At 32.7% G+C, this 19,560-nt stretch overlaps 3 protein-coding genes across 7 annotated transcripts in view; 2 read left to right on the forward strand and 1 right to left on the reverse strand.

Annotated features, from left to right (window-relative positions):
• Positions 1–717: 717 nt before the first annotated feature.
• On the forward strand, positions 718–2,006 carry LOC124951454 (uroporphyrinogen-III synthase). Its single transcript, XM_047499852.1, has 2 exons — positions 718–1,205; positions 1,286–2,006. The coding sequence occupies exons 1-2, from the start codon at positions 1,019–1,021 to the stop codon at positions 1,897–1,899; spliced, it is 801 nt and encodes a 266-aa protein (XP_047355808.1). The 5' UTR covers positions 718–1,018; the 3' UTR covers positions 1,900–2,006.
• A 479-nt stretch (positions 2,007–2,485) lies between these two features.
• On the reverse strand, positions 2,486–5,934 carry LOC124951844 (tyrosine-protein phosphatase non-receptor type 14). 3 transcript variants are annotated; one of them, XM_047500788.1, is made up of 8 exons: positions 5,754–5,934; positions 5,239–5,681; positions 4,295–4,661; positions 4,002–4,170; positions 3,693–3,854; positions 3,540–3,628; positions 3,238–3,439; positions 2,486–3,134 (listed from the first exon to the last, which is right to left on the reverse strand). In XM_047500788.1, exons 2-8 carry the CDS (start codon positions 5,255–5,257, stop codon positions 2,817–2,819), a joined length of 1,326 nt encoding a protein of 441 aa, XP_047356744.1. In that variant the 5' UTR covers positions 5,258–5,681; positions 5,754–5,934; the 3' UTR covers positions 2,486–2,816. The 3 variants fall into 3 exon arrangements, with proteins under 3 accessions (XP_047356744.1, XP_047356742.1, XP_047356743.1); XM_047500786.1 differs by having other exon boundaries at positions 2,487–3,134; positions 4,783–5,681; positions 5,754–5,927; XM_047500787.1 differs by having other exon boundaries at positions 2,487–3,134; positions 4,783–5,927.
• A 216-nt stretch (positions 5,935–6,150) lies between these two features.
• The window catches only part of LOC124951843 (serine/threonine-protein phosphatase 2A 56 kDa regulatory subunit epsilon isoform), a 32,808-nt gene continuing 19,398 nt past the window's right edge, over positions 6,151–19,560 (forward strand). Inside the window, exons 1-2 of one of the 3 annotated variants that reach the window (XM_047500784.1) lie at positions 6,151–7,008; positions 7,615–9,176. In XM_047500784.1, the coding sequence (XP_047356740.1) occupies positions 9,038–9,176 (139 nt within the window). In that variant the 5' untranslated portion in view covers positions 6,151–7,008; positions 7,615–9,037. Of the gene's footprint in view, positions 9,177–19,560 lie in introns of all 3 variants that reach the window. The other 2 variants (XM_047500785.1, XM_047500783.1) reach the window with 2 other exon arrangements.

The following is a 19,560-nucleotide window of genomic DNA, read 5'->3' on the forward strand; positions in this document are numbered from 1 at the left end:
TTTTTTTTTTTTTTTTTTTTTTTATTGTTTCTTTTTCTTTTATTGTTTTATTTTATTTTTGTTTTTTTTTTTTCGTTTTAATCCAAATAAAAATTATACAGTCATATATAAATTTTCTCTATTTACAAGATTAGCGAATTTGCGAATGAATTTTAATCTCCGAGTTTTAAAACATTTCACTTCGTCAAATTAATTTTCAATTATTATATATATATATTTATAATAATTATGTATATATATATATATATATATATATATATATATTTATATAATTAATTAATATAAAAAAAAATTAATTAATATAAAAAAAAGCTTGAAATTTTATATATATATACATATATATATATAAAACTTCTTTTTTATATCAATCTAAAAAATTATTGAATGATATATAACTATTTTCAATTTACAAGAGAAAATTTATAAATGGATATTGTACATAAAATAGCCTTTTAAACATTTCATGTCGATGGATAAGTTTACAAATTCGAATAATTGCGATATTTTAAAAATATCGAAAATACATTCGAGAAATAAATTTTCTTTTGTTATTTCCACTCCTTTCGACAATCCTTTATTTTATTTATCAAAGCTCAAATCTTGTAATAATTAATCAAACGAGAAATATGATTTAATTCATCGAGAGGTTATCTCATATTCACGAAACAAATCGGATTGGTCGACAATGTTGACCAATGAGAGAAACTCTTGAAAAGTAGTCTTGTTTAGTCAAAGCTAACCAAGAAATAGAATAATTTAAATTTCGAAAATGACAATTTAATTATCAATTAGTATATTAATTTCTTTTTCATTGTTCCTTTATTAATCATGGACTTTAAACAGACGAGTGAACGTTTTAAAAGAAAATAATAATATCTCTTGTGACTTCTTAATTCTTAATATAAAATTTTATTATATATATATTGTGATTATATCTAACCTCATATTTCAATCATGACCATTTAGTTTGCAAAGATTTATAATAATTATTAATTTATACAATAAAATTTCTCATATCATGGCTAAATTATATGACAATGTAGTTTTATGTAGAGGATTGCCCGAACAAGTACCAATGGAGGACAATTATTTGGATACTTTAAAATCAGCTGGTTACAATTGCGATTATTTGTATACCTCACGATTTGAATTTATTAACAGTTCAGATTTGAAAACGTGCTTGCAAATGCCCGACAATTATCATGGTAATATATATATATATATATAAAAGTTAAAGATTTATCATATAAGATTTGTTATAAACAATGACATTGTTTTAATGTAGGTTTAATATTGACTAGTCAACGTGCTGTAGAAGCAATACGGCAAGTATTCAAGGACGATAAAAAATCTCTAATCCCATGGCAAAAATTACCAACATATTGCGTTGGCCCTGCAACTTCTTCTCTCGCAAAGAATTATCTTGGCTCAGAATGTTGTCTAGGTAGTCAATCTGGTAATGCCAATGATCTCGCAGAGATCATTATTTCTGATATAAAAAAGATATCAAAACCGCTATTATACCCTTGCAGCGAAATAGCACGCGAAACCATTGAACAAGTTCTTTCCAAAAATAGGATAAATCTACACAAACTTGTTGTTTATCGGACCATAACCAGGGAATCGTTAGAAGCTGATTTCTTAAATATCATTGGTACTCTACCAAAAATATTTGTCTTTTTTAGTCCATCTGCTGTACAATCTATTGTATCTGTATTAAAGAAGTATCCTAATAATATAAAAAACATCAAAGCAGTAGCAATTGGACCTGTAACAGAACAAAGCTTAATAGAGTCTGATTTTACAATTTATGCCACTGCATCGAAACCAAATCCGGCAAGTTTATTGGAAGCTATTAACAATGCTGGCTGTGCCAATGATAACTTGGAAATTAAATAATATATGTAATATTATTTTTGTTATTATTTTTGTAAATATGTTATATATTATTGATATAATATGTAATAACTAAAAAAACTATGTAATATATGTGATATTATTTTTGTTATTATTATTATTATTATTGTCAATATTTTTACTTATTAATGATATAAGTATTTATTAACTAAAACAATTCTTATTGAATAAAGTAAAATAAAAAAAGAAAAAAGATTAATTACGATATATCTATCGCCGACTACATATACTTTTTAACAATTTTATTAAGCATAATTATCTCATACAAAAATAAGATTACATCAAAACTATACAATTTTTTAAAATTCTCAATTACAATTATATTCACGCCATATATATATATATATATATGGTATATATATATATATGTATATATATGTTTCGAGCATTTGACTTAAAATTTAATCTTAATTTAATTACTTAAAAATAATAATACAGTAACATGAAAGCGCTAAAAAAAATAATTATTGAGAATACTCTATGCATTAGATTTCAACATTTTTATAGAGTATTATAACATCTAATATATTTTACTATAAGATATATTACATCTTCAGTTTAATTGCTGAAATTTTGAATATAATACAAAGACCTTTTTAATTAACAAAAGAGATTATACGTTAATAAGAAGAAATAATCGTGTTTCAGTCTTTTCTGTTAATCTTTATAAACAGAATATTTATATATGTATATATATAAATATATATGTATTATATATATATTATATATTTATATATATATATATATATAAGAGTATGTGTGTATGTGTGTGTATTACATATAAAAATTTTTGATGCTATTCAAAAAATATATATTTGGTTACGTAAATATAACGCGATCGTATATTAAAAATATTAAAAAAATATTCAAATCATGCGATCCAAATATTAATATTTAAGTTAATATCTACTTCTATTTACCACATTACCAAGAAGGCACGAAATATCTTGTCCAACGATAGTAGATTGATTTGCATAATAAGGCTGAGGAGCATTTCCTCCATTATTATATTTCATTTGAACGGCCGTTTCATAATCTGGTGCTGGCCTGTATGATGGTAATAAGGCACGTAAATTATTAATTTCAGTAGAAGAAACCGAGACTACGGGATAAGGAGAAGTTGAAAGATCATTGTAGCTTGTCCAATGCATATGATCGTCTACCGTTCGATTTTCCATAGATACTGCTTGTTCCCCAGAATCATTCGTATCGCTATCCTATGAATACATATATGAATAATAATTAATTACACTTTTACTTTTAAAGTTCCGATCATATATTAAAACCTTTGATATTATTATTCTTATATATATTACTTACAAAATATCCATTATTAGATCTTTCTGAAGGTCGTGATTCTTGATGTTGCATATAAAATGTATGTTGTGCTATACAAAGACGCCATACATATTTCGCATCGCGCGACTCATTGAATATAAATTGTTTTGCATCTTCGCTCTCAGACTGACATTCTATTCTAAATGTTTTTTTATGATTTATTACATTACTAATATCTTTCCATCTGATAAATAAAGGCCCATATTAAATTGATAAATATCATTTGTTAATATTAATATCATTTATTAATATTTTTCTTATTCAGGCGTCAAGAATATAATTACCTGTAAAAATGCGTTGTTTGAGATTTAGGACACACCAACATAATTCCATTTAAAGATACACCGAGTATAACTTCAGAATTATTGCTATCCTGCAATTGATAAGCTTATTAAATTAAATTTTATAAATTATTAGAATTATTACAATTGATATACCTTTGCAGGAAATGTTTCATTACCATATCCTTCTAATTGCATAACTACAGAAATATATAATTCTTCAGCTGCCGCCTGTGTTACTCCAATCAAATTTTTATATTGACAGACTGCATTATGCAATAAAATATCTAGTCCACCTGGTTCTGATTGTATTACATCCTTATAACATAAAGATAATTACATATATATATATATATATATATTACATTTATATATTAAATTATATATTTATATAATATAATTATATATTTATACTTTAATCATTTATATATTTATTTATTTATAATAGCAAATTTTATATCTCACCTTGGGAAAGAAGGTACATTGTTGCAAACATTCTGTCGTATGTCTTTCTGTATTGTAATTACCAAACTCAGCTTGCATCGAATAGCTTGCTAAGAGACTAGCTTGTCTAGAATTACAATGAATTCTACCTTCTAGTATATCACTTTTTAACTGAAGGTAATAATGATACCTTTATAAAAAGAGAAAAAAAAAAAAAAGAAAAAAATAAATTAAAATAAAATAAAATCATTTTAGCATCAATAGTTTAATATCTGTTTTCAAGATAATCATTAATTATTAAAAAATTCATTTACCTCGTCATTTCGTCCTGTATAAATTGAACATCTGTCACATAGTACATAATTCTTAGGTACAAACTAAAATTCTTAGCTTCTTTCTCAAGTTGCCGTTTTAATGGTTTATCCATGTCTACCCAGCGAGGAGAAGGAGAACCATGTCGGCTTATATAACGTAATCCAAAAAATTCAGGCTGTACAAGGCCTAATCTTTGTACGATATTATCCAAGCATTCTTGACCCAAACTGTCAATATTTAAAGTACATTCTATCGACGTGGTGTCCAATAATTCTATACATATTACATATTGATTTTTGGACACTACATTATATTGACGGCTTCTCTTTAAATGAAATTTGAACGGCATCGTAATGGTATAGAAAACTACAAAATAATTATCGACAATTGTTACATCTCGTAGAACACAAATAGAGTCGTTAATAAAAATATATATATATATATATATGTGTGTATGTGTGTGTGTGTGTGAAATTATTTCACTTACATTTCGTTATTTTACGATTTATATACATTAGAGAAGCATATTTTAAATAATGAATAAGAAAATCAATCGATTATTGTAATTTCACATTTCGTAATCTAATTACGAAATTATCTGTCAAAACATACGAACATTCTTAACCTCTTGCTACAACTTATGAAATAATTCTGACGTTTAAGAAAAATTCCTTATGATAACAACGAGTCACTTCCTTATCGATCTTTTGCATCCTACACTTGAACTGATAGCAATCACATAAATGCGATCGACAAAATGTAAGATAAACTAACAAATAATTTTCTCTTTGAAGTGCAAATAATTAAAATTTATACCAACAGCACATCTCTCGGGCATATTTAAAACGATTCGATAATCGCTAATATATAAATTAATTTTCATAAATCATATATATGCAAATTCACTTTTTCGCTTATTGACAATGCTATACTGTCAAAATACCTTTCCACATTTTCCGCATTAATAGAAAAATCACACGACGCCATATATGCAGAAATATCCGAAATTCTTGATTGGAATTTAAACATCACAGTGGTATATCATATATATTTGTAAATCAATGACCGAACAGAATCATAGATCATCGACATCATTGAATATGTGCAAAATAAATGATTTTAGAAGACAAAGAGGCAGACTTTTTAGATTACCATGTTTTGTCCTTTTTTTTCCTTTTTTTTTTCTTTTCTTTTCCTTTTTTTTTCTTTTTTTTTTTTTTTTTTAAAGGAAAATATGATTGGTCAAAGTGTTTCCATGGTAATGGACCAATGCCGCAGTGTACGGAATAAGTGCCAATAGGTGCTTAACAGTATATCCATTACGACCATTACCGTGGCAAATTGCACGTTCATTCGTTTATCGATAATTGTTAATTTTCGAAGAATCTTAAAATATAATAATTAATATGACGGATTATAATTTAAAATTTAATTTGCTAATTTCAATAAATTATTTACCATGGATTCTTAAAATTATTTCTACGGTATTGAATAATATGATAACCTAAAATTTCACTCTTCTTCTTCTAGTGTTTCATATTTTTACTATAGTGAACAAAACATATATATATAAAATTAATTTTACATGTAGCGTATCGCGTCGATACGTATAGGCGGATTTACAAATTCAATTTAAACGTAGCCGCGAGTTAACATAAGCCCCTCCCCGTTGAAATATGTTGGCTGCTTTTAAGGAGAATCGACCATTGGGATGGCTCGACGATATCGTATGACTCGGCGGTTCGTGCGATGGCGCCATCTTAAGGATTCGAGCAATTCCGTGGAGGATCGGCAATCTCCGGCCGATGATTGCCGAACGCACATTACTATTTTCAGGCACACAAGGCACCTCTTGACGGGTTTTCAATAAGTGAAGGAGAGAGAGAGAGAGGCCGATCTGTATCTCGTGCGAAGGGGGGGAAAACATTTTTCCTTTTTTTTCGTTCCTTGTCATTGAAGATCTACCGTACGGTATACAAGGGCTAAAAATCTTAGTCGTCCGTGCCACGAGCGCATTTGAGAAGGCGAAGAGAAAGAGAAAGAGAAAGAGAAGAGAAAGAAAGAAAGAGAGAAAGAGTCAGAGAGAGAAAGAGAGCGCGCGCGAGCGAGCGAGCGAGCGAGCGAAAGAGAGAGAAAGAGAGCGATAAAGGAAAAGATGCTCGATCGTCGTCGGGTTTCGTCGGTTCTCGACGCCTGACGAGGTCGCGCTCATCGTCTCCGTCGTTCGTCGGCGAAAATGAAAGAAGCTCGTCGTCGTCTCTACGAGCAGCTGATGGCGGCCGAGTGCCGTTCGAGCCTCCTCCGACGTTTCTCGCGTACGCGTTCCTAGTGTGTGAGTGCGTTCATATTATTATACAAAATTCACGGAGGAAAGTGCCGAGAGACGACGCTTGCCGAACATAGGAATATAAAAATACGACTCGTGTTAAAAACGCCGCGTACCTGTGTCCCCCTGTGCATATGATCTAGAAACAGAAAGAGAAACAGATAGAAAGAACGACAGAGCGAGAGAGAAAGATAAAGAGAACGAGAAGGAGAGATAGAGATAGAGCGAGAGAGAGAGAGAGGGAAAGGCAGAGAGAGAGAGAGAGAGAGAGAGAGATAGAAGAAAAGAGACGCTTTTCGTACGGACAGAGACCGCCCCTGGCTCGCGCGAGCTATTTCGTAACGGTGCTTCGTACAGCCAGAGTCGACACGCAAGCACGACTGCTCGGTAAGAATCCCCTGCCCCCGCCTCCCCCATCATCGGCCATCCGCCATCTCCCCCGTCCTCTTACGGCCTCCTCTTCAAGAGAGGAGTCTCCTATTCGAATCCGCCGGTGCTCTCTGTATTTTCCATCTAATTCTTCGATTCTCCGTCGAGAGAGCAAACCGGTGAGAGCGCTGCGTGCGTGAGAAAGAGAGTGTGTAAGTGTGTTCACGTGTGTGTGCGTGCGTATACGTGTATGTGTGTAAGAGAGAGAGAGAAAGAGAAAGAAAGAAAGAAAGAGAGAGAGAGAGAGAGCAACGATTTGTATGTGGTGGTGTGTGTGTGCGTGTTTTAGATAGAGTGAGAACGTAGTAGTGGGAGGAAGATAGGAAGAAGGGTTAATACGTGTATGCGTGCGTGCGTGCGTACGTACTTTGCATCCGTGCAAAAGAGTAAGAAAGGAGAAAGAGAGAGAGAGAGAGAGAGAGAGAGAGAGAAAGAGAATAAGTAAGTAAGGAAGGGAGGGAGGAAAGACCGCCGACCACCCTTCGCTCGCAGGTAGCCTAGTTCATTATCCGCTCGTAGTGAGCAAAAATAATTTACGGACGACGCTTCGGTTTTACGGTGTAGGTGGAGAAGCTTCGACACATAAGAGGGGAAACACACAGGGCGTGCGTGCCCTCCCCTTCCCCCGCGTGTGACAACGCCTAACGAGAAGGAGAAAGAGAGATAGCGCGCGCGCGCGCGCGTTCTCTCAAAGATAGAAAGAGAAAGAGAGAGAGAGAAAAACGAGAGCCTCTTTTCTCGGGACGAGAAAGAGAGAAAGAAAGAATACGACGACGCACGACGATACGACGAGTTGCCGGCGGTAAGCGAGAGCTTCGAGCAAGAAAGAGATACAGAGAGAGAAAGAGAAAGAGAGAGAGAGAGAGAGAGAGAGAGAGAGAAAGAAATAAAGAGGAGTTATATAGAGAAGATAGAGATATATAGAGATAGATAAAGAGAGAGAGAGAGAGAGAGAGAGACAGAGAAAAGATTCCTTCCTGGACGGATTTAGACATTCGAGAAGTAGTAACACAACGTCCACCTCATCCATTCTCATCGTCATCATCATCATCATCATCATCATCATCATCATCATCTTCTTCGGTTAGCTCTCAATGGATCTATTCGAACAGCGACACCCATAATCCATCGACACGTCGACATCTCAAAGGAAAGATATCTTTCCTCGTCTATACCACCCCCTGCATTACCTCCCTTCTCTCTTTTCCTCTTCTCCCTGTTACCACCTTCTTCTCTTCTCCTCTCCTCTCCTCTCCTAATCTTCTCTCCTCTCCCTCTAGCACCGCGGGCGCGTGCTATGCACGACCGAAACGCGACCGTCGACCTTCTCTGCCGCAGGAACGCGTGAACAGTAGGTTACCGTGTCCAGGTATACCACGTGCTCTCGATTCGCGTTAGTGTATTCTACTACCTACGTTACTAATAGTGTACGTACGTGTACCGTGTACGTGTGTGAGCGTGAGTGTGTATGTGTACGTGTGTGGTAGGTGTACGTACGTGAACGTGCGTGCGCCGCGCGCGTGCCTACGTGTGTGCGCGTATATGTGTATATGTGTGTGTCTGCTATCTCTCTGTGTGTGTACGTACGTACGTGCGCGCGCGCGCGTGCCATCGACATCACTTAGAGAAGCTCATCTACATCCATCCCCCTTCTTACCTGTTTTACTTAATATTGTGAAAGTGCAGTGAGTCGTAATATCGACGTAAACGTCCACGCGGAATGCGGCCTCCTCGAGGTGGACGACGCCATCGTCTCTAATCGCCGTCGCCGCAAACGCCGCCACCGGCGTCGTCGATCGTCGTCGTCGTCGTCGTCGTCGTCGTCGTCGTCGTCGCCGCCGTCGTCGTCGTCGTCGTCGTCGATCGTCGTCGTCGTCGTCGTCGTCGTCCGGTAAATCGGGGCACGAACGTGTAAAGTACAATCGTTCAAGACGACGACTAGTTAACCCTACAGATACTTAGAGTGCCTCCGAGTACGATTCCCAACATGTCGTCAGGGACTTTCGTCGATCGGATAGATCCCTTCGCTAAGCGATCGCTTAAGAAGAAGTCGAAGAAGTCCCAGAGTTCCTCGCGATATAGAAACTCACAGGACGTCGAGCTACAACAGCTACCACAGCTCAAAGGTTAGTTACTTTTTTGTCTCTCTTCATTTTCTTTCTTTTTCCTTTTTTTCTTTTTTTTTCTTGCTTTTTCTTCCCCCCAAGCACCCACCCACATCCCTTCACATCCCTTTCTTTTTATTAGTTTACTGTCTTACTTATTTACACACGCATATATAAATATATGTGTGTATGTGTGTGTGTATATATATATACATATATGTATATATCCTGGCTCCTGTGCTTTTTGCACTGATTCATTTTTCAGTGTTATATGTAAAATCATGCAGGGATGCATGATCTCTGATAAATTGTCATTCCTATTTTCATGTAACACTTAGAATTTTAGAAGAAATTAAGAAGTGAAATTTTTATCGTTGTATCTTGTAGGAAGCATTTGTACCATAAAGAATTCCATGTTCGCATTGAATAAGTAATGAGGTATTATACAAGCAGAAAATCTTGTAAATATACATTACTTAGATACTTCAATCAATATAGAATTATTTTTGATGAATTATCTACATGTATTTGAAATTTATGGATATCCAATTAAGTCTTACAACATTTTAAATCAAGTCCAGGAATCTCATAATACTTGTTCTATTTTTCACATTATAGATAAGGATTCTGCTCTGTTTTAAAATATATTAATTATTTTTCATTAGACAGATAATCATTTAATGAATCTATTGATATTTCATATCATGTTGCAAACTCTAATACAATAATAGTTACAGTTCATTGCAACATTGAATAATTTTACTTACATTTTTTATGGTTAACTATTTTATTAACTACATTTATTATTACTAACATTAGTATCATATTCTAAACTTTATTTTGTATTTATATATAATACATAGCAAAGTATAATTTATTTAACTTACAAAGTGACTTCTTTCTGACATGATGGCTGGTGCAAGATAACCTCAAAATTGTCTCTGAAGTAAAATCCATATTAGACACTAATTTTCGTCTAGAGAAGTTTATTAATTTGACAAAATTGTGCTATAATTAATTGAAAACTAAATTTACAAATGTTTAACATTATATTAGATAATTAAAATCAATAAATAGCATAGAAATACAGTTCGTTTTTAGTCGTGCAAGTACCAGTTCTATGTTTAGAACTTTTGTTTCTCCTCGAGAAAGAAACGAGATATGTTACGATACTATATCGATAATGTACACAATATATATATATTTATTTATTTATTTATTTATTATATATATTTATATATAAAGTCATTATAAAAATATGTTAACTTATCATCTTTAATGATTACATGATAATAGTCTGTTGGAATTAATAGAAGCAATATTATATAATAAAATATAGATCCGAAAGAAATTCTTAAGAAATTACAATTGAAGATTTCTTTTGAAACTGTCAAATATTACGTATAATTCATGATTATAACGTACTTGTTAGAATAACGTCTTTCATTTTTTGTGTTTCCCTTTGAATATATTTTATGTTATTCCTTTAGTCTTATTTTATATCAACAAGTATCATTTTATAATTGAAATAATTATATGCATTAAAATATAATTCTATGATAAGAATATATTATCTATGAACACAAGATAAAAATGAATATGTTACAGAACTTTAGCTGACTAATGAAAATATCTTAATTAGAAGAAAAAGCATATTATTTTTAATCATTTTAATTTTATAACACATAATAAAGATGTAATGTTTAAGCAAATTGAGAACTATATTCTTGATTAAAAGATTATATTGATACAACGGTATCTTTGTAGGTGGAAATATCATAAGATATGCGACAAAATAATCTTAACAAAAGAGAAATAAACATTTCAATGCATGCTATTACAATTCTCATTGTATACAATGTATTCAATGTGTAGTTAGATATAAAAATTAATAGGAATTAAAATTATGAGAAATTTACAGACATATGAACATCTCCCTTATGTAATGTAAAACATAGTATGATTTTACCACATAATAACCTTGAATTGTGTTATCTAATTTTGATCATTAATTATCTTAAAATTATCTGAACGTGAAATATAATTCAAAAGAAAAATTAAAATAATATCCTAGAAGAATAATGAATTAGTAGAAAGGAATCTGTATTCGCAATCATTCTTATTTATTTCTCCTTTTGCTACACATGATCAGAAATCATTAAAAAGTTACAAAGCAGACAACATTGAATTTGGCATTAGTACATATTTCAATTATAATTATGACCCCCGGAGGAATTTCGGAGTGTAATTAAAATAGAAGATGAAATTAACGACTGCCAAAAGCATTTTCTTTTCTTTAGAAATTTATATCTCAATTGTTCGCATTCATAATCGTTGCGTGTTCGCATCACTGGACAGTTAATAATCACTTTAATGAACGGTTAACTCTTTATTACAGTCTTTCTTATTGTTTAACGACGAACATCACGGTTTCCATTCAATTTTCCTTCTTTTTTTCTTTATTCTACCATTTATAAGTAACGAATTTTTAGGGCAGGGAGCACACGTACGAAAGTCGTCGTTGCTTTGACCTAGAAACTTAGAGTTTGTTCGAACGATGAACGGTTACGCGAAATACAAGCGTCCACCTTGCAGTCGTTCACCTCTGCCAATAAAACGGCAGTGGTCTTCTCTCTCTCTCTCTCTCTCTCCTACTTACTTCCTTCACTACTCTCTTCCTTCTCTTTCTTCCTTCTTCCCCCCCCCCCTACCATTCCTTCTTTTATCGTTTTTGCTTACCTTCCCCTAAGTCTATGTTGCCGACACATAACCTATGCGTATACGCACGTGCGTACCCACGCCCTTGATATCGTTGATTACGCGTATTACTTTACCGATCATAATTCGTAATTAACTACTTTTTTGCGTCTGTTTCTCTATGTCATAAAAATACATTCGAAGAATTGAGCAATAGAATACTTAAGTAGAAGTAAAATAAATTTGTAAGCTTACACTTATACGCGGATTTTTCTTGTAAATACAAATTTGCATTTTAAAAATATTTTGCCACGTGACTCTTGATGTCTTGTGTTTTTTTTTTTTTTTTTTTTTTTTTTTTTTTTTTTTTTTTTTTTTTTTTTTTTTTTTTTTTTTTGTCACCGGATAAATCGTCTCTTTGAATTTGTCCGCTCTCGTCTAAGAATATTTATACGTGGACGATGATTGGTCAATTTTCGAATAAACGATTACGCCCACCATTTTTAAACGTTCCTCTTTATGTATGGAGTAAAGCGATGATTTCCATTAACTTTCGACGGAATGTTTTTACGAAAGTTGAGAAGAATGCGTGTCAAGACCATACGTTTTAATAAGAATTATAATTTTTGTATAGATTTATATCGGTACATAAAACGATTTTTGAACTTTGAAATCTATAGTACGTTTGTATTTCGTCGCTACTATTTCACCATCTCTCCCCTCCCCTTTTCTCTCTCTCTCTCTCTTTCTCTTTTCTTTTCCATTTATCTCTTTTTAATTATAATTAATATAGATCTTTATCGATAGAAATAGAAATTTTTGAACTTTGAAATCTATCATACGTTTGTGTGTTTCATCGTTAATATTTTCTCCCCCCCCCTCCTCCTCCCTTCTTCGTTCCGCCCTTTTCATTTATCTCTCTTTTTATTACTTTTAATCATTTGCGTAGATATATTTTCATCTCGATAAGCCACTGTCGATCAGGTTGCTTTTGAACGTTGAAGATACTACCGCACGAGGGGCATATTTTCCTTCTCTTCTTCTTCTTCTTATTCTTCTTCGCTTTACGGCGAGGCCAACCTACGAGAATAAACCTTATTTAGAAACACGTAGGTGTATGCTCGATGATGTCTGCCCACATTTCACGGTGGCTCACGATCCGAAGCCAAAGTAGTAGTTACTTATTTGAAAATTTTCTGTATCAACGGATAGCAGCGAGGCCGTAACTTAAATGGATATACTTTATTACGCGATCATAAAGGCAATTATCACGATGCCATTATTACGAATAAAAATTTCGAAGATATTTAATTGGAGAGTTTCTTAATTTTACCATCGATATGCAATGGAATTTTCGGAGATTTCCTTTCTCTCTCTCTCTCTCTCTCTCTCTCTCTCTCTCTCTCTCTCTCTCTCTCTCTCTCTCTCTTTTTTTTTTTTTTTTGTCACCCATCTCGCCATATTGTTCCATGAATTATCAAGTAATGATGGATTTTCATTAATTCGATGAATATCGAGTAATGGTGAATTATTGGATTATATTTTATATATATATATATATATTAAATTTATTTAAACGATACTTCTGATTTTGTATATACTCTAATATGAATATGTATGTATGTATGTATGTATGTATATGTATATATATATATATCCATATATATGCATATGCATGTACATGATACTCGATTTTTAATTAACGACACTCGATGTAAACGTCAGATCGATAAGAACCTTCGATAGAGCCTATATTAAATTTTACAAGCAAATGCAGATGATGCTGCTAAAGCTCGTTAGTTCCTAGTTAATCCATTAATTCTGGATTGTAAACTTTTTCAACAATAATGATTCATCGTTTTCATCGTTACTCTCTCTCTCTCTTTCTTATTTTTTTTTCTTTTTCTTTTTTTTCCTTTCTTTTTTTTCTTTTTTTTTCTTTTTTTTTTTTTTTGTAGACTCTTAGAATAATAACCTTCGATTCGATGCAAGTGAGAAAATCGCATTCTTTCGATACACCACGAACAAAGCAATTTGACTGAGAGAGTTGTATGGGAAAAAAAAAAGAAAGAAAGGAAGAATAAAGAAAAAAAGACGAAAAATTGCAATGTCATCGACCACACACATACACAACATGGCATGACATCGAACTCGATCGGTGAAATTTATTGTCGACGGTAGATCTTGATAAATCGCGTGTCGTAAAAAAAAAAAAAAAGAAAAAGAAAAAAAGTAGAATAGTCAGGCAGGTCATACAGAAACTTAAGGAAAAATTGAATGTGTGACCTTAAAAAAGGAGAAGAAGAATTTGCGAAAAACAGCTTTGTCGTTTTTGTTTCTCATACGCCATTGTTCGTCCCATCATCGTTCGCCATATTCGTTCGGACGGGAATTTTGAAGTGATCGGTCAACAAAGAAAATGGGGATTAATTGCGTAATGATGCACGTGCAAGTCATCAAATTTTTAATGCTTTTTTTTTTCTTTTTTTTTTTTTTTTTCTTTTTCTTTTTCTTTTTTTTTTTTTTATGTAACAAATTTTAATCGTTTGCGTGTTCTTCTCTTCCGCACTTTTTTCTCGAACATATGCCGGCAGCTCACCGCCGAAATTTCTTTTATCGTACACATAGACACACACATAGACACATCTCTGTGTGATCTCTGACGCGCTTAGAGGTTTGATTATTTCACATCATCGGTCTCTCAATCAGGATCGATCGGATTTTCTCTCATCCGTAAGAGCTTCGTCAGTATATAAACAATCTCAATGCGATTTACGGTCGAACGTAATCAGTCCGGTCAATCGTCCTTGAATCATTATTTGTAACAAACGTGAAATTCACAGGAGATGAATGAATCGCTCGAAATATTAGATCGGTTACACGTATTTATGTTACAATCCCTTACCCCTCTCTTTTCTCCCTCCTTCTCATTTGTTTACGTGCATCCGTATATATGTGTATGTGCGTGTATCTCTTCTTTGCGCATGTCCTCGCAAATTTTCACATAATATATTATAAATAATAATTTATAATAATTTTTTAATAATAATTTTATAATATATTATATTATAAAATTAATATATATCAGTATATATATATATATATATATATGCATTATAAAATCGAATGTTTCATATGGAAACTATCTAAGAATTTCTAAAAGTTTCAATTCTTTTTTTCTCTCTTTTTTTTCTTTTTTTTCTTTTTCATTCGTTCTGTTTTTTCTCGCTCATAGGCACATATATCATCGTTGTCGTCGTCGTCGTTAGACATTATATCGAGTTTCACCTACGCTCGTTCCGTTGCTACCACACGACACTTATATACTTGCACTGTATGTGTTCTCTCTCTCTCTCTCTCTCTCTCTCTCTCTCTCTCTCTCTCTCTCTATCTATCTATCTATCTCGATCCAATCGCTTTATACAAACGTTTTTCCACTTGTCGCGCGCGCACGAGATTGAACTAATTTCGTACACTCCCTATTTCCTGCAGTGCCAGCGGGCAAACCAATGTCCGTGTCCGAATAGACATCATCTTTTTCCTTTTTTCTTTTTCTTTTGCACATATGTAATCTTATTTCTTCTTTTTTTCTCTTATTTTTCTTTTTTTTTTTTTCTCTTTTTCTTTTCTTTTTGTCAAACCGCGTATTTCCCCGCTCCCCTTTCCACCCCCTCAAAAGAAAAAAAAAAACAAAAAAACGTCAACGTACGAATATTTCTTGTGATTAAAGAATTTCATTCTTGAAAAATGTCAACGTATCCGTTTAAAACGAGAACAATATGCTCTTCGTACTTCGACGATATTAAACATTATTTTCTTGTTGGAACACACGACTGAATGTCAAATAAATTTTCTCTTTGTCTCTTTCTCTCTCTCTCTCTCTATCTATCTATCTATCTATCTATCTATCTTTTTCTTTTTTACAAGTGAAATTTCAATTTCTAAAGGGCAACCAATATTTCTCTCTCTCTCTCTTTCTCTCTCATTTCTTCTGCATTTTTCTTTTTTTTTTTTTTTTCGATCACATTTTATTTTCAATGAGTCAACATTAAAAGAAATATTAACATGCGTCTGTTCTATTATCTTTTTTATTTTACGTAAAAAAAAAAAAAAAAAAAAAAAGAAAAAAAAAGAAAAGAAAAAAAATTAAATTTCTCTTTCTTTCTCTATCCCCCTCCCACCCGTTTCTCTCTATTTCTATCTATCTATTTATTTGTCTATCTAAGAATTCAAAATGAATGCGAAATGTGGAAAATGTAATATCCCATTTAAATTCGTGCCGTTCGAGAGAAATCTCTATGGCGATGGTGTAGTAGAAAAGTGAGAGGGGTGGGGATCGGACGATGAGGCGAGTTAGGGAGGGGAGAGGGAATGGAGAACCCTTCGTTTAGCTCTGACTTTCTCAGCTCGCACGGGACTGGTTGGTCCGTGGTACTACTGCGCCTATAATCGATGACGTCATTGATCGCCACGGTCATTGTCAAGATCATCGCAATGCAGGAGAGAAGGATGACACTGCGATTTTAAAACTTGGCGAGAGCTTTATCTAGCTATAGTTCGAGATAACTCTCTCCCTGTCTCTCTCTCTCTCTCTCTCTCTCTCTCTCTCTCTCTCTCTCTCTCTCTCTCTCTCTCTCTCTTTCTTTATCTCTATCTGTATCTCCCTCTTAATATCTTAAAAATGTCGAAAATCTTGATATAACATCACGCAAATATTTCATTTATATAAACGAATTCTACGAGTACAATTTTTTTTTTTTTTTTTTTTATACATACGTACATTTCATTCTTATATATATATATAATGTATTATTATATTTAATATTTATGATAAGAGAAATGCAATAATGCATTCGTATCGTCTTAATCCATTAATGTGTTGTGTTAGATGGTCGTATATTCGATCCTTTGTAAATATTATCTATTTGAGTTAATCAAAAGAAATAGAAAAAGAAATAAAAAAAAATTCTTTCCCCTCGATCGAATAATAAACTACTGATTACTACAGGTAGAAGGAAGAAGAGAGAGAGAGAGAGAGAGAGAGAGAGAGAGAGAGAGAGAGAGAGAGAGAGAGAGAGAGAGAGAGAGAGAAATCTTCGTAAAACTTGTCTGTCGTACGTTTGACATTGGGGTGCAGTCATTAAACGAGTGTTAAGAGAAAAGTCGCTGGGTTTACTTGGGGAAAAGTGGGGAAACGAGAGAGACTACGTGAATTAAAGAGACGACACGACGACGACGACGACGACGACGACGACGACGATAATGGCGGTGTATTAACCGAGAATAATATATACATATATGCATACATATAGATATACTTATGCAATATGCACATATATACATATATAAAACTTATGAATATACGTACAATGACGTGTGAATTTTCCTCGATCACATCATTTTTGTAATTTTCCTTACAAAAGAAAAGCATTAAGGAATTTTATGTGTGTGTGTGTGTGTTATGTACATTCATTTATATATATATATATACATTTATGTGTGTGTGTGTCTGTGTACACATACATAAATGTGTACACACACACATAAATGTATACGAAATAAAAATATAAAACTATTCAAATCGATAAAAAAACAAGGGAATGGCATCGATGATTTGTTTCATCTTTTTCAACGAACGCTAATTGGTGGTTTCCTTTGAATATATTATAATATATATATATTGTTCGTTTGTATGAAAACCCAGTGCATTTTTATTAGACCTTGAGATTTCTTCCATTCTATCCTTTCCTATTTTATTTTTCCTTATTTTTTCTTTTTTCTCTTCTCTTCTTTTGTTTTGTTTTCTTGTTTTCTTTTCTTTTCTTTTCTTTTCTTTTCTTTTCTTTTTTTCTTCTTTCCGGCCCCATTTCTTTTTTCTCGCAATATATATCTTAGGTCGACATTGATAATCTTGTCGTAGAAGAAAGGGAGAGAGAAAAAAAAATGATATTGCAATGCGACGTTTGTTATTGATTTTAGTGCGTTGAGAAGAGTGAGAAATTTGTATTCCGTTCGATGGATTCGAACTTATAAAAAAAAAAAAAAAAAAAAAAATTACATGCATTCGAACTGATCAGTTGTAATTCTTACGTCGGATGATTTTTTTTATGATTTTCATACTTTTGTTTTTTTTTCTTTTTTTTTTTTTTCCTTTTTTTTTTCTTTTTTCTTTTCTTTTTTAAATTCATATCACAACAGAAAGAAAAAAAAGGAAGCAAGGAAAGTTATTGCGAAATTCTTTGTAAAATAAAAAACAGAACGCAATAAACAAAAAGCATTCGTTACTTATTGATCGATATCTTCTATCATCATATCGTTTTGTTTAGAGAGCTGTTTAGTGAATAGAAAAAGATAGCCATAAGAGTTGTTGGGGCCGTTTGAATCGATACAACGATACGCGTGCACGTTTACCTCTATAGAGATTAACGTAAAGTCAGATATACACATGGTGTGCAAAAGGAAGTCCTAGGTGAAGGAGAAAGAGTCAGTACGGTGACCTATGAGTCATTGCCGAGGTCACATTATTATCGCTCAAGTGTTCGACGTGCTTGATGAATCGTCTCTCTCTCTCTCTCTCTCTCTCTCTCTCTCTCTCTCTCTCTCTCTCTCTCTCTTTTTTCTCTGTCGTCTCTTTCCATTTCCATTAGAAATTTCTACCAAGGAGTTTCCTTCTTTTTCTTAAAACAAACAAACAAGAAAATTTAATATTGCACTTCTACGATAATTTGACCGGCACAGGCCATTCACCTTTGATGTATAAGAGAAAAATTTTCCTTTCTCTCTCTCTCTCTCTCTCTCTCTCTCTCTCTCTCTCTCTCTCTCTCTCTTTTTATCTATCTATATCTATCTCTTTCTCTCTCTCTCTTTGTTTTTATCTATCTATATCTATCTCTTTCTCTCTCTTTCTCCTTTTTTCTCTTTGTAATATTCCCTTCGGAACTTGTCGTTTGCTTGTAGGATTATTTAGGAATGTTTACAAGATATGTTGCGATATGGTATGCGAGCGAAATTATATGTGTATACGTATGTATAATGGATATGTACGTACGTACGTACATACTTATGTAGTAGAATATGTATAAGAAATTATGTACAGCAAACGATGAGAAATAAAACATACGCGAGAACGACGTCGTTGCTTTCGTAAAGAATGCGTCATTGTGTTGCGTTATGTGACGTCATTGCTCTTTCGACTTCAGCTGACTGCTCTCTCCTCCCTCCTCCCTCCCTCATTCCTTCCCTCTCTCTGTTCCTTCTTGTATTTATCTTTTCTTTTTTTTTTTTTTTCGTCCTTATCTCTTTTTTTCTTTTCGAAATGGTAACGCACACTCCTATGATAGGATATTTAAATACATCAAGAATGAACAGCCTTTCGTAACATTTCGATTTGTAAAAATGAAAATTATTCGCACGAAATCGAATTATATTTTCATGCAACTTAAGTTTTTTTTTTTTTTTTTTTTTTTTTTTTTTTTTTTTAGGTCAAATATTTTTATTGATTAATGATATGTATTTTATATGATCATTTAATGGTCAAGAGTGGTAGTGTGTGTTTGCGATAAATTTGATCATTATATTAGTAATTAATTATCAGGATGTTTAGTCATTTATCAAAAAGTTTGATGTTTTGTTAAAAATACTAATCAAATGTTCAATAATGCTGATCAAATTAAATGGAATAAATCTTAATTTTCTAAACACACACACC

This window comes from Vespa velutina, chromosome 9 (genome assembly GCF_912470025.1).
Source record: "Vespa velutina chromosome 9, iVesVel2.1, whole genome shotgun sequence".
Lineage (NCBI taxonomy): Eukaryota > Metazoa > Arthropoda > Insecta > Hymenoptera > Vespidae > Vespa > Vespa velutina.